Source organism: Mytilus californianus, unplaced genomic scaffold (genome assembly GCF_021869535.1).
Source record: "Mytilus californianus isolate M0D057914Y unplaced genomic scaffold, xbMytCali1.0.p SCAF_7, whole genome shotgun sequence".
NCBI classification, from domain to species: domain Eukaryota; kingdom Metazoa; phylum Mollusca; class Bivalvia; order Mytilida; family Mytilidae; genus Mytilus; species Mytilus californianus.
The window spans coordinates 29,572,722-29,587,430 of record NW_026262723.1 but is presented as its reverse complement, the minus strand read 5'-3'; the positions used below and the strand labels follow the sequence as shown (position 1 = coordinate 29,587,430).

General features: G+C 31.5%; 1 protein-coding gene across 1 annotated transcript in view; it reads right to left on the bottom strand.

Annotated features, from left to right (window-relative positions):
- LOC127708003 (calcium uniporter protein, mitochondrial-like) overlaps positions 1-14,254 on the bottom strand; it is a 61,780-nt gene extending 47,526 nt beyond the window's left edge. The window contains exon 1 of the mRNA XM_052212791.1: positions 14,000-14,254. Coding sequence (XP_052068751.1) covers positions 14,000-14,110 — 111 coding nt within the window. The 5' untranslated portion in view covers positions 14,111-14,254. The remainder of the gene's footprint in view (positions 1-13,999) is intronic.
- Positions 14,255-14,709: the final 455 nt, after the last annotated feature.

Here is a 14,709-nt window from a genome sequence, read left to right as displayed (position 1 = left end):
ATGTAGAGTTCAGAGATAGCTGTTGTTGTACAATCCTTACAAGTTTAATATTTAATCATACTGTAAACCAACAAATTTTCGTGGATACATTACTGTGGATTCATTTATTTTCGTGGGTACCAATTTTCGTGGATTAAGGTAAACTTGCATGTTCGTGGATTTTTGATTTCGTGGTTGTACCGTAGTCTGCATACAAGCCAATAGAAAATTTATTATTCGTTGTATATTTAATTTCGTGGTTCACCTATACCCACAAAATCCATGAAAAATGGCATCCAACGAATAATAATGAAACCACAGTATCTGGCATTTAGCCCTTTCTGGCCGAAAACACGTAGATCTATTTTTCTTGATTTTCTTGATTCGTGTACATCATAGGTGAAGATTCAAGTTTCACATATTCATGACAATTTATTTTCCCCTTGTTTTTCAACTCGTGAAAAATAAATCGTTAATGAAAACTAGTTTGTTTACATTTTTTTTCTCACTTTTTTACTTTAACATTAACAAAGAAATTTTGACATGGTATACATGTATTTGTTTTCTGTCCTCATTCAACCTCTAATTGTACCTGTTCCTCTCTAGATTTTACACTGATACTGTTTAAACAAATGTTAGTCCAGTTATTGTTAGTATTTAAGTTAAGAATGAGCTTTCAGTTTTTTTTCTTTCTACCTTGTGCCTATTTTGCAGATGGCTATTGTTCCAGCTGCTGACAGCTAATACCAATTTCTCTCATTAAAGTATGCCAGTTAAATAATGAAGTTAATAGCACATCTGTTATATATATAACACTTCAGAAGCATGAAAAGATCATCATTAATTTATAAACTTGTAACTTATCATACTTGATCAAAGCTTTATGAAGTAATAATTAACGTAACACTTATGTCGGACATCAAGATAATTAATAATTCAACTACAGATTTTCTTGATTAAAGGTGAAACAATAAGCTTTCTTATCAGTGCAGAAAATACCTTTATACTAGATCAATCTTAGAGCGAGATTATACCTTGTCAAGATTACTTATATCTCACCTATATCAAAACAGAAAGTGAAAAATATAGCATGTCTGCAATAGTTCTAGACTAATCAATGTCTTTTGTTTCAGAAATAACAGGTTCATGTCGGGGCCTTTTAAAGCTTACTAAACATGCTATAGTGGATGAGATTTATTCATTGTTCAGCCTATATGATGACCTATCATTGTTTTAACTTAATCCTCCTCTGCTTACTGTCTCTGGTGGATAGTTGTCCAGGGTTTCTACTGGCGGTCAAAATAAAATTGTGCCTTTTTTTTTTATTGTAAGCGAACGCTTTTTGCTACTTGCCTCATTAGTAAACATACCACATCTCCTTATTTTCATAATGACATAACAATAGCAGAAAAAGGACTTGCTACATGTACTATATACATGTATGTTGGTTGTGATATTCATGCATCAGTATCTATATAAACAGTTACAAAAAAAATATTAAGGATGTTCGCTTCTCTGTTTCAAAATAACAAGCTTTTTAAAAGACTGTTATAAATTGAAATTATGTAAATAAAGGAACTGAAAAATAAGAAAAAAATTAAGGGTCCGTGTGCTTGTTTTTGAGATATAAGCCATTGAAAATTTGGCGGGAAATGATTCTCTCTAGATTTTTCATACATTTAACAGTGACACCTTTTTTCTCTCAAAAACAATGAAAAAATAACAAGGATTTTATAGGATTTTCAAAGATGGCTTTTTAAACTATATGTTATAAAATTATGAAAAGAAAAGTAGGGGTTAGCGAGCAAATTTTTTAATGGTACTACATGGATAAAACCAGAGGATTCCAAATATCTGGCAAAAATTCAAAAACAAGAGGAGCAAACATCCTTAAGCCAGAGTATCAATTTATCATCAGACTTTGTCAAAACTCATTACCACATGTAGTTATAAGGCATCTTAAACTATATTCAATGTATGGTCACCAAGTACTCTCGACCATCCTTTTCAAATGAACAGGTATACAAATGGTTACAGTATAAAAATATTTATATAAAGATTATCAGTAGTGTTACTGTATGAATGAACTTTTTGTCGCCCTTAAGCTGTTATCTTTCTTAATGGTATTTTGAAAAATTGAGACGTTTTTGCAATATTTTTATTATCGAGAAAAGTTGTGATTGGATAGTTTCGCTAAAAAGCGATGGGGAGTTTTGCAAAACTTAAAACTCAATCACATTTCAAATTTTTGATAGCATAATATTTTTATGCAGCGCTAGCATTTCCTTAATCATAAAAAATAATCTCTCATTTCTTTCAATTCTTCAACAATGCCAATTATTGATGCACGCCAAAATTTCTAATTTTTCAATATCGTTTTTTGTAATTCTGAAATTTAAATAAAATCTAATTGGACAATTACATCAAAGTAAACAAATATATTTTTAAATCTCTTTACTACCTTAGCCAATTACATATATAAATGTTCTTCATTAATGAAACTTTATCAAGAAATATTAACTATTTTCAGTTCAAGAACTGATAAAATCACACTTTTATACCAGGGATTTGTATAGTAAGACTATACAAATCCTTGTTCATACACAAGGATTAAAGAAATAGTATTTTTGTGGTTACTTGGTTTGGAAGTGTTAACAAATTATGCACACAAGCCGATACATTGTACATGTTGTACATGTATGATATATATATTTTGTTGAACAAAAAATTTGTGGGTCAACCTTTACTAACAAAATCAATAAAAATTACTGAAATTTGCAACATGAAAACTCTTGCAAAAGTAAAAGATACCATTTCTAATTTTGATAGCATTATTGGGTTTGAATGTGCAGTATTTCCTGTGTGTATACATGAACCACCAATTTAAAGTGTCCAATGGAGTGCTAATTTCCTACAGACTTGAAATGTATGCAGACTTTGTCAAAACCCTGAAATCAAGCTTAAGTATCCACGAAAAATGACACACTATTTTTTTCTCCATCCACGAAAAATAAATGAATCCACAGCTATAGATATCATTCAAAGAAATAATCATATAAAAAAGAATTCTGCAAACTTAATGGCCATGTCCTCATATAACTAAAATTTAATATATATCTGTTTATCTAATTCAATTAAGATACCTAAAGTCATTTTATATGGTGAGCTATAAAATGATGCGTTCTCATTATTTGATAAGTTTAGCTGTATTAGCATTCCATTGATAATTTAATGATAGAAACAGACATGATATATTGATTTGTTTGTAAACATACACCACATGGTATTGTCTAACATACATTTATCTATACCAATATTTACACATGGTCACAGTGCATATGACCTCTAACATCTATTCATATATACATATATATTTACCCAAAAATGTCATTGAATGTAATTGGATATCCTGCATTTATCATGTTCTACCATAAATAAGATCAAATTGCTGAGAGCCCCCCTTCCTGAATTACTGAAATTTATCACTTTGCATTAACCATAATATCTTTTTATTCAACAGTTATATCCCCAACAGACCCTCCATTCCAAAAAGTATATTGTACAAGTTTTATTTACACTTCATTGACTTTGCACAAGATAATGAAACTAGAAATAACTTTCACTGATGTTGAGGAGATTCCTTGAGCAACAAGAAGATTGGAGGTCAGATAGGAGATTGACAACCATGTACAGTTGTCGTGGTTGGACACCAAAAGTATCCCCAACCCATCTACTGGTATTTACCACCCTGGTCAAAACTAGCCTGGGGTCCGAACTACAGGATTCCAGGCTAAGTCAAAACTTCTCAAGTGTTCAATACATATAAATATAGCGTTTTTGTTTTCAATACTGACTATATCACAAGAATATCAAGCTAGACAAGGAAATAAACTGATCTTATCACAAAACTTAAACAAAGTAAACTATGCTAAAGTCAATAGGCTATGACTAAAAGGGTAGGGTCAAATACTCTCCATTACAATTAGATATGCCAATGCTTATACAACTACATACCAAATATTATATGGCTTTGTTCCCCTTAAACTGATCTAATCAAAAATTAAACATATTAAATTTGCTTAAGTTTCAACGTGAATAGACAAATAGAGAAGGGGGGGTTCCAAATAATTTCTATAGACATGAGACATCCCAATGAAGTACAGCTGCATACCAAAAATCATTCACTAACAAAAAGTGGTTCCCCTTATACTAACCTAATGACAAGTTTTTTTTTAAACGATCTTGACTACCCAAGAGGGTCTTGCAGGGTCAGTTACTGACCTAATCAGAAACTTTGATAACATTTAAACTATTGCTTATTAAAATTGTTTTAAAGTCAATAGACCTTGACTGAGTGGGCAGGGAAAAAATCATCTCCATGTGAAATGTGCCAATGCATATAGAATTCTGCAAACCAAATACCATTAACTCATCATAAGTAATTCTCCTTAAACTGACCTTATCACAAACTTTAACTAGCTAACTATGCAAAAGTTTCAAAGTCAGTATACCATGACTGAGGGGGCAGGGTCAGATTATGTCCATGGAAGTGACATGTGACACTGTTTGTACAAATGCATATCAAGTATCACTGATTAACATTGTACCATTAATGGTTCCCCTTAAACTGACCTTATCATAAACTTTTATATTGTTGACAACACCATCAGTCTTGGCAGCTGTATTCGCTTGCCATTCATTACTTCATGTTCATATTTTGCTTGAAACTTTAATTCATTAATGCTAATGTAACAACACAGCAATAGAAATTGTCTCTTAAAAATTTGTTCTAATTGGAGTGTATGCAACATCATATCAAATTCAAAGGTATATTTCAATAATGTATCAAAAAAGTATTCAAAAGTCTCTTCAGTTTTTTCGTTTCAATTTTTTTTCATTTTTAAAAATATTTAAATGTGTAAATTTGTTCTTTCCACGGAAAGAAAAGAGAACTATAAAACTTTACTTCCACACCTTTTAATGTCTTATTTTCAATTTACAGATTAACATGCTAATGTCTCAATTTCAAGGAATCCATTTTTTTTTTATTTCACTTATTCACCAACATGATAGAAATTAAGAATTTGTAAACAGTAAACCCAAGTACAATTTATTTAAGTTTAAATTCCGTCCTAATTTAAATTATTGTTCATGCATTAAGAGATCAATGATATATATGTTTAAAATTACATCACTATTTGAAGTTTTGTTGTGACGTGTTTTATAGACATACGTTTATTTCAAATGTGTATTGAAGTATGTCCTTATGTATATATATATACTCCTACACATAGGTCACTGTTAAATAGTAAGGTAAATAAAAAATAAAAGGCATGCTGTAAAATTTAAACTCAAGATATGATAAATAAATGTTATCAATATATATATATATGTATAATGCCTTTGAGATACAAGTCCTGTCTAGTCAAAAGAGTCATCTTGATAAAATGTTTTGGAAATACATGTATGGTATTATATTAAAATTCTGCTGCAAGCCACAGACTTATAACAGAGACATAAAATTGAGAATGGAAATGGGGAATATGTCAAAAAGACAACAACCCGACCAAAGAGTAGACAACAGCCGAAAGGCCACCAATGGGTCTTCTATGCAGCGAGAAAATCCCGCACCTGGAGGTGGTCCTCAGCTGGCCCCTGAATAAAATTGTGTACTAGTTCAGTGAAAATGGACGTCATACTAAACTCCAAAACATGTAAATGAACTAAAATTAAAAAACATACAAGACTAACAAAGGCCAGAGGCTCCTGACTTGGGACATTTTATATATATATATAAATATATATGTCTTTGCTGATGGATATCTACTCCCATTTTTTTATCCAACAGCTACACATATATATCCCCAATAGACCCTCATTGAAAAAGGTATATTGTACATAATGTTCATTTACACTTTGCACAAATCAATCTACATATAGCAAAAAACTTTTACTGATGTTGAGAGAATCCTTGGGCAAAAAGATGATTGGAGGTGATTGGGGATTTGCCTCATTAATTTCTAAAAGAGTGGTGTGTGTAATCTTCTGTATGGTTTCACATAAAGATATTTTTCAGAGTGAATCAACTACAATTTTGAGGTTTAGATACACACATGCTATTTTCAAAAATATAATAAAAAGTATGAGTATGCACTTTTTTTCTTCAAATCTACAAGTTGTGCAAAATGTGCTTTCAGAAAATAACAAGAATTACTGTATACTTTTTTTTCGCAAATACTTATCTTTATAGAATTTGGTATTGCCAATGAATTTGTTTGTATTGTATTTTTGTTGTATTTTCGAAAATATCAAAACCTTGATAACCGACTTAAAATATTTAAATGTTAATTAAGTTGGTCTTCATTTGTTAAACAATATGTAACAAAATAAACAAAGATTATTTAATTATCAGATCAGTGGTCTGCTAGATTGATGGTATTATGCGATTAAGTCGTTAGTTACACAATAAAGGGTTTTGGCTTGTGGCATTATTCATTACCTTTTGTCCTTATATTCTTAATTGGTTTTCTGTAGTTGTTTAACAAGTTCACAGTTCAATTAAGAAGTTATGTAAGGTAAACAAGGTGACCATGCGTGTGCAGTTGTATATTCTGGTGATATTTATTCAATGGTAACTTTAAATGATATGAAAATATACCCATCGCAAAACTCTTGAAAAATATATACAAAGCTAACATAAAAACATATGCAGTATTTGTGTCGCTATACTTCTTTTCTTGCTAAATGGTGATCATAACAAAAAAAAAAATTTACTGTCTATTCCTTGCAGAAAATAATTTTATTGAGTTATCTCCCCTGACAAAATGCCTGATATTTCAAAGTTTTTAAATTTTGAATCGATGTTGGGGGGAATGCCATAAGAAAAATTTATGATTTTCTATTTCATTTAAAAGAAAAGTCTTTCGAATGAATTCCATGTCTGCATCAAATTTGCTTATTTCAGTATCATCTAGACCATGAGTCATTTGCAGGTATTTGCAATAAAAAAATAATCTATATTCAGGAGCTTTGGGATAAGTAGATGTTTCTTTTTGTGTTCTCCACAGGGCTGAATAGGACCATTATAATTTTGACCCAAAGTACAATTTCCTCTGTGGCCCCTCAATACTAGATATTCCAAGTTTGGTTCACAACATTTATATTTGTTTAATGCAAGTCAAAAAGAAAAAAAGATGAAATGACAAACAAAAGTTTTTTTCCCAACTTTAAACCATAAAAACAAAGATTAAGCATTACAAACCCTTTAAAAATGGGCAATTTTCTGGAATTGCAGCAGTTACTGTTTCAATTGTGGGTTGCATTTTGTTATTCTGAACAAAAATTCACAAATAGAGATGTATGTTGGATAAAATACAATGAGAGCTTAACAACACCACATTTGTCAAATTTGAACCAGTCAGGGATATAAAACACTAACTACAAGGTGAGTAAGATACTACTAAGATGATGGTGTTGTAGAAACAGGATATAGTGCAATGGCTAATGAAATAGGTGCAAAAAAAGTTTGGCAAATATAGAAAAGGTCAACCTATTCTTATTATATGAACAATTACTTAAAGAGAATATTTTACAGGCTTCTCAAAGCTGGCAACAATCATGTGAAGTATAAACATGTTGATCATATGCACTGTATATATTTCAAAATGCATTTTCCAGAACAAAAATACTTGATACTTGACAAAAGTCTATCTACAATATATAACAGCCATTTGCTTGCAAAGCATTTTAATTTAAAGCATTAAAATAGCAAACAAGTCAACCGAACAGTTAAGAAATACATGTATACAGCTTCCTTATGAGCACTTAATAAAGTAGCTGTTTATTCAACAACCGAACAGGTGGACTTCAATAGACAACACATAAAATCAGTAAATAATCACATGAGTGCAAATAATGAAATGTCAAGCCTTCTTTACTGATTATGATCGAATTTATGTTACGTCTTAAAAGATGATTTTGTACAGAAAGTACCGAGGTCAGTTGAAACCTTCTAGGACACAGAGGTTCAAATTAACATTTGGTACTGGCCATGGAAGGTCCAGGACCGTTGACACTCCGAACTGAAAGGTCCAAAACCAAAATCCCAGGTCCTACTTTTAAATGAATTATTTCATAACTCATTAAGATACAAAATGTATGTGCTTCTGGTGTTAGGTTAGCTTGTTTCATCATATTTGATCTGCATGTAACCATATAGCACCAAACTGTCGGTGTCACTGTAGTATAACGTGTAGGATAATAAATGTAATTGTCTTGTATATTATAATTTTTGGTATTGGGGAGGGTGTCACTGTTGGTGTGTGTGTTGTCTCAATCATTGACATATTATACCATAATCTGTTATTGATGTAAAAGTTTATTTGCCTTGTATCTTTTGTCCTTGTCATATTTCATAGTCACTGAAGGGTTTCCCTTTTTTGCAACACTGTATGCAGTGTTGATGAGAACCTTATACCTATTTAACTGATCAGGCTTACATTGCTGCTTGAGAATACATTGTCCAAGTTAAGTGTCTGACAACAAATCTTTAGACTTAAAATTTGGGTCACTTTCATGGACTCACTCATAATTAAATTATAAATGCTGGGGTGTCACATTGTTTTTTTTATTGGTTCTATTTTAAGATTTTGTGTTCCCCCTACAAGTGCACTTTCTTTTTCTGAATTGGTGGGGAACTTATGGTAATATGTACACAACATTAGACCAGTTGATTCATCAAAATCTAGCCACGGTCGATCAATTTTTCAGTGGGGCTTAAATTTCTGATCCCGTTCACGATCGTTGTTTTGGTCTTTAGTGAGCTCTTCGTTTAATTTCTTTTGTTTTGTTCCCAAGGAAGACGTTAAAGACGTCTCAGGCTTTCTCTTGGGAAGACATATCACCAAAGCAAAACAGACTCATTTTGTTCGAAAATGTCTAAATGATTTGTCACGTGACTTCTCGCAACTATTTATAACCTTGTGTTTCCAAGAAATACAAAGTTAAAAATAACTTTTATCACTCGTTGGCAAGGTTTGGGATGAAACATTTTATTATCTCAATTTCAATAATAATATGGCTGTGAAATGACGGTACTGATGGTTAAAAAGGTCGGCAAAATTAATTTTTATTTACTTTCAAATCAAACAAATTGAAGGTACCTAGTAACCAAAACTAAAGTCTGATTGCAACAGTGGAAGGTCAAGGACCTCGGACCCCCACTAATTTGAACCCCTGGGACATATATAACTTACAATCATTACACACACACCAATATACAATGTAGTTGACCTATTGTTTATAATTTATAAATACATTTATAGTATCTAAGAAACAAGGCCAAACCATGAAAACTTACAATTGACCAAATTATAACAAAACAATTTACGAAAAACAAATATGACAGACATGAACCAAAGACAAGCACTGAACTACAGCCTCCTTACTTAGGAAGGCCAACCCTCCCCTAACCTGGGATAGTGGTGTTAAAGCACAACAGTATATTGTCAAATATAAAAACCTTAAAAGAGGGAGACCTCCCTCTGAAGAAAATTAGAGGAAAATTCATTGTAGGACCTACATGTTCATATTTCACATAGTTTTTCATAATAAATTTAATACTCAACTTTACTTTTTCCAGTTCAATACTTCAATTATTAAATTATATTTAAAATATATTTACAATCAATACTTAAATGAATACAGTTACATGTATTAATGAAATTGAATTACCAGTAATTAGCTTAAACAACATATCATGTTACTGGTGCATTCTTTATTGTATAAATAATGCTTTGACAATAATTTGTCATTTTTTACATGACACACAACAAGTAACATTGTCATGATTGTATAATGAAATAATGTAGAAAGAGGCAGAAATAAGGATATATATTTTTTTTCTGCAAAGTGAATGATACATGTATGACCTACTAACCAACCCTTAAATAATTTTTTTTAAATTCAACAGATGTGTAACAGGACCACAATCATTGACAGTTGTGATATAAAGCACAAGAAAGGAATGCTTGTAGTTTAATTATTTATATTTTTGGAAATGCTGTATACAAAAGAAGGCTAAATGCATATTTATTAATTGTGACAACTACATGTATCTGGTCATAATTTTCGCCATAATAAAAACATTGCAAAAATTTCTGAATTTACAGTATTAAATGTTGGAGAAATTAATTATTACAATGTATTCATTGTTTATGCCAATCTTGCATAATTTTTTTAGTTGACCATAGATCATTTAAAAACATTTTCACACAAATTTATCTTAAAACTTAAAGCGTTATTAAAGATTACATTTTTTTTTTTTACTTTAAGTAAATAAATATTACATGTATTGGCATGTGTTATTATTACAGTTTGACAAAAAAACCAGGCAGACAAGAATCATATTTCTTCCATTTATTTTATAACAAATGCATGATATTTTCTGTAATATTATAACTCTGCATGGTTATGCACTGGACTGTTCAATGAGGTTTAAATATGACAACTACTGGTAAACTGATCAGACTAAAGAAAATAATCCATAGATTGTAGTATGTGCTACTTTTAAAGACCAAAATTCAGCCAGTTATGTTTTTGGGACTGAAATTTTACAAGGTATTTGTCCCCTTGATGACAATGATAGATTTGTGAAAAACGAAATGCGTTGGGTTAAGCTTTCTGATAGGCTTTTCAAGTATAAAACAGAAAGTAAATGTATCCATCAAGTTTTAAAAAACAATACAGGTTGGCTGTATGGTATGCTCCCCCTATACTCAAGGATATTATTAACTGGTTGTTAAAAAGACATTTTTTTTCAAATGTTAGGAGGCTCCCATTAGATATATAACATAAACAGATCCCAAGTTGACAAATATGTATTTTGTAAAGATACATGTATTTCCATAATCTGGTTCTATTGTATATTTGTCACATTGATAGCTAAGGAAAAATCTGTCTTTTGTTCATACTGGGCAAAAAAAATAAATTTGAAAGTTAAGGGATTCTTACATGTACCTCAAAATAATAAGGGGTTGTATGAAGTTGATATTTTTTGGGGGTAAAAATTCTGAAAATATTGTATTTTCACCTAGGTCCTGCTTTAGGGCTCAAAATAAGGGTTGGTCAAGAAAAACCCTAAACGAACCAGTGAAACACGTTCCCTTTTTTGGGCCTCATGATTTAAAACTTTTACACATGCTTCGACCTGTAAAATTTAATGAATAAACCTATGCTACTCTAAAACATTAATAAATCTAAAAATCTGCACAACTGAAAAGGACCTTGTCCTCATAAACCAAATGTTATGTAAGATATGTATTAAGATCTGTTAAAGTCATGAAAGTAAACACTGTAAACTTGAGTGACTAAAGTCCAAAAACTCAAGAACAGACTACAAATCTGGAAAATTGTCGAATTCTTAATCAAGATTTTTTCTTGGAACAAAGCATAACTAATAAGAATGTGTCCATAGTACACAGACGCTCCACTAGCACTATCATTTTCTATGTTCAGTGGACCGTAAATTGGGGTCAAAACTCTAATTTGGCATTAAATTAGATAGAAAGATCATATCATAGGGAACATGTGTACTAAGTGTATTAAGTTTCAAATTGATTTGAATTCAACTTCATCAAAAACTACCTTGACCAAAAACTTTAACCTGAAGTGGGACAGACGAAGGGAACAAACAAACGGACGCACAGACCGAAAAACATAATGCCCCTAGGTGGGGCATAAAAATATTCATGAAAGTCTAAGAAAGCAATCCAGGTTTAATGGATTATTGCAAACTAGTTTCAGGGTAGATAACTGTTAATGTACAGATAAAAATTCAATGTCCTGCTGTTTCAAGTTTTATTTATAATGGTGGCAATAGAGGAATATAGCTATATATAAATTATACATGATGTACATGATAATCTCACACAGGAAAAAAGATTTTGGAAATAGCACAAAGTTTAAACACATTTGTAGATTCTATAAGCCTACAGGTAGAGATGATTTTTAGAGAACCAACAGCATTTTTACAAGCCTGGACTGGTGAACCTGTGGTTGAGTGCAAAGACTGTGTACAACGGTTTGCCCATGGCAACAACAAAAACAATTTGGTGAGAAAAAGTTCAATAAAGGTGGCAATCTTTATCTTGAAAGGGACCATTTTTACGACTGTGGTAAAGTACAACTGGGTGCTGATTTTCTGCAATACAAAGCTGAATCTGTAGTTTTTTGGTGTACTAACAAAAAAATATGCATCTGAACAAAATAAGATGTCTTGAAACTTTTGCTTTCTTGACTATCCCCTGCTTAATGTCCAGTGGCTTTTAGAAAGGATGTGATGGTAATTGGAAGGGTGACCATTAACACAAGCACTTTTTTTATTTTGGCTTAACCATGGTTGAAAATTTGTGTACGTATACATTGTATATCCATGTTTTATGTTGAATATTCCAAACAAATTATGGAGAATTCATGAAACTGTCATCAAAGAATGTAAAACAACAAATTTATTTGGATAAAGTTCAAGATTGTTATTCTATTTTTAATAGGTTCAGCAAATTCTAGCTTATATAGCTCAATTGGGTTTTACATGTATATGCTGAGGCTCTGGTGCTCAATCAGGCTTAAAAATATTCTACCTTGGTAATGTTCAATGAAATTTCTGTTTCTTGTTATTTGGAAATGCATTACATAACATGGAAAAGGAAGCACTGCAGAATATTTTTAATGCAATTATCTTTTTAACCTCTACTGTGAAAAATAACCATGATAACCCCAATACATGTAAATCATGATAAAAGATATAAAAAATTACACAGAAAAAATCAGTCATCGATGTATCAATCTATGATTCTTTATAATGCCTGAAAAAGTTTCATACAGCACTTCCAAATATTTATATAAAAACCGTAACCTGCCAATAATGCTCCTCTTATATTGTCAGAAGTTTTTTTATTCTACTACTATATAGTCTGAATGGGTATGTATGTGCTTATATACATTGTACCATTTTTACTCATTTGAATGCCTGTTTTGAGGTGTTTAGTTTATGTAATAAAGAACTTAAAAATTCAGGTCAACACCTCTCATGGGGGAAATCCCCCATAAATAGTGAAGGTTGGCCAGTCTGAGAAACTTAAACATGTGTGTTTCATTTGAAAAACGTCATAGGGAGATAATTTTTTAGTTCAATCGTGCTATTTACATGATGTATACAAGCTAAAATTAGATTGTAGAAATTTGCCAAAACCTGCTTGTGTACCCTGAAGTACAATTATTTTCAGTCCACTTCACTTACATACATATATAGCATGTAACACTGAATGAATGAACTTTAAGAGAAAACAAAATAACAGTCCAGCCTGGTATGAGGGGCCTGATGGGTTATTTTCGTTCTTCGTGATCGGCGCAATTTCACTATCGTGATCCGTTTTTCTACAGATTTATTTTTTTTTATATTTTCGTGATCCGTGATCATGGAAATTTATTTTCTGTGAATCGTGATTGACAAAAAAGTCAACTCGTGAATCGTGATGAGACCCCCCCCCCCCCATCAGGCCCCTCTGGTATGAGGAAATGTGCTAAATATTTATTACTTCTGGTCAATTAAACATAACTAGTTTCGTAATAAGAAACAACTTTATTCTATCAAAATAAAATAATGAATTCGTTTTCACTCATGTTAGGTGGACACAGGTTTATTCTATGTATTTCAACTGATACTGATAGGGATTTAACCTCTTCAAAAATAACAAGACAAGAACTTCAACTATGCCCAAATACTGTTTTGCAAGTTGTGACAATTCAACAACTACTAGCAGGGTGCCTAAATGCAACATTTACTGATGCATACACAACACTTATCAAGTCACCGATAAAAAAATTGAACTTTTATCGTAACTTTTGCTTACACATAGTTTAGTGCATGGAGGAAATAGACCGGATCACGAATCAAGGCTAAAATGGGACCTAAATGGAGCTTTATAGTGTGCGTTGCAAAATGTAAAATTTGAGGATATACCTGTACAATTCTGTGCAATGATGATGATTTCACTAGTTTCTTGTGGTGCAGAAAAACTCGCCTGACAACCAAAGACAGTCCTCGAGTAGCCATCGCAGGAAAGTTTTGCATCACTGTGTAAAACAAGAACCCAATGACGGAATGGAAAGGACAAAAAATACGATTGTAACAAATTCGTTAAATGCGGATGGAAATTGTACTATGTAAGGTTGGCGGTAACTATTGTCCTCAAAGACTAATTATGTAAGGTTGACGATAACTATTGTCCTCAAAGACTATAAATAAAATGTTCTTTGTATTTTATTTTTAAAGTAAAGAGACATAATACAATTAGGTACCACATTGCCTCTGAAAAACAACCCAATTTTACTTGACGGTTTTCAAGGTAGTTTTGTCAAAACCGTCAAGTGGGAAGCCGGCTATTGAATTTTATACTGACAATACAACATAATAAAATAAAACAAACACAAAAACGCGAAAATCAAAACAGATCTAAACAAAACAAAACAAAACATAAAAAAAATCATACCCTTTTATACAGTTAAGAGATATGGGGTGCCTTTAAACCAATGTCTGCTAAATTTAGAACTAGGATCGTTTCATTTGACCATATTTACTCTAAATTACCTGCTGAAAAAAATCATACTAAATTCTGTAAATCTATTCTTGGAGCTCCAAAAATGAGTACCAACTTTGCTTTGTTAACTTAG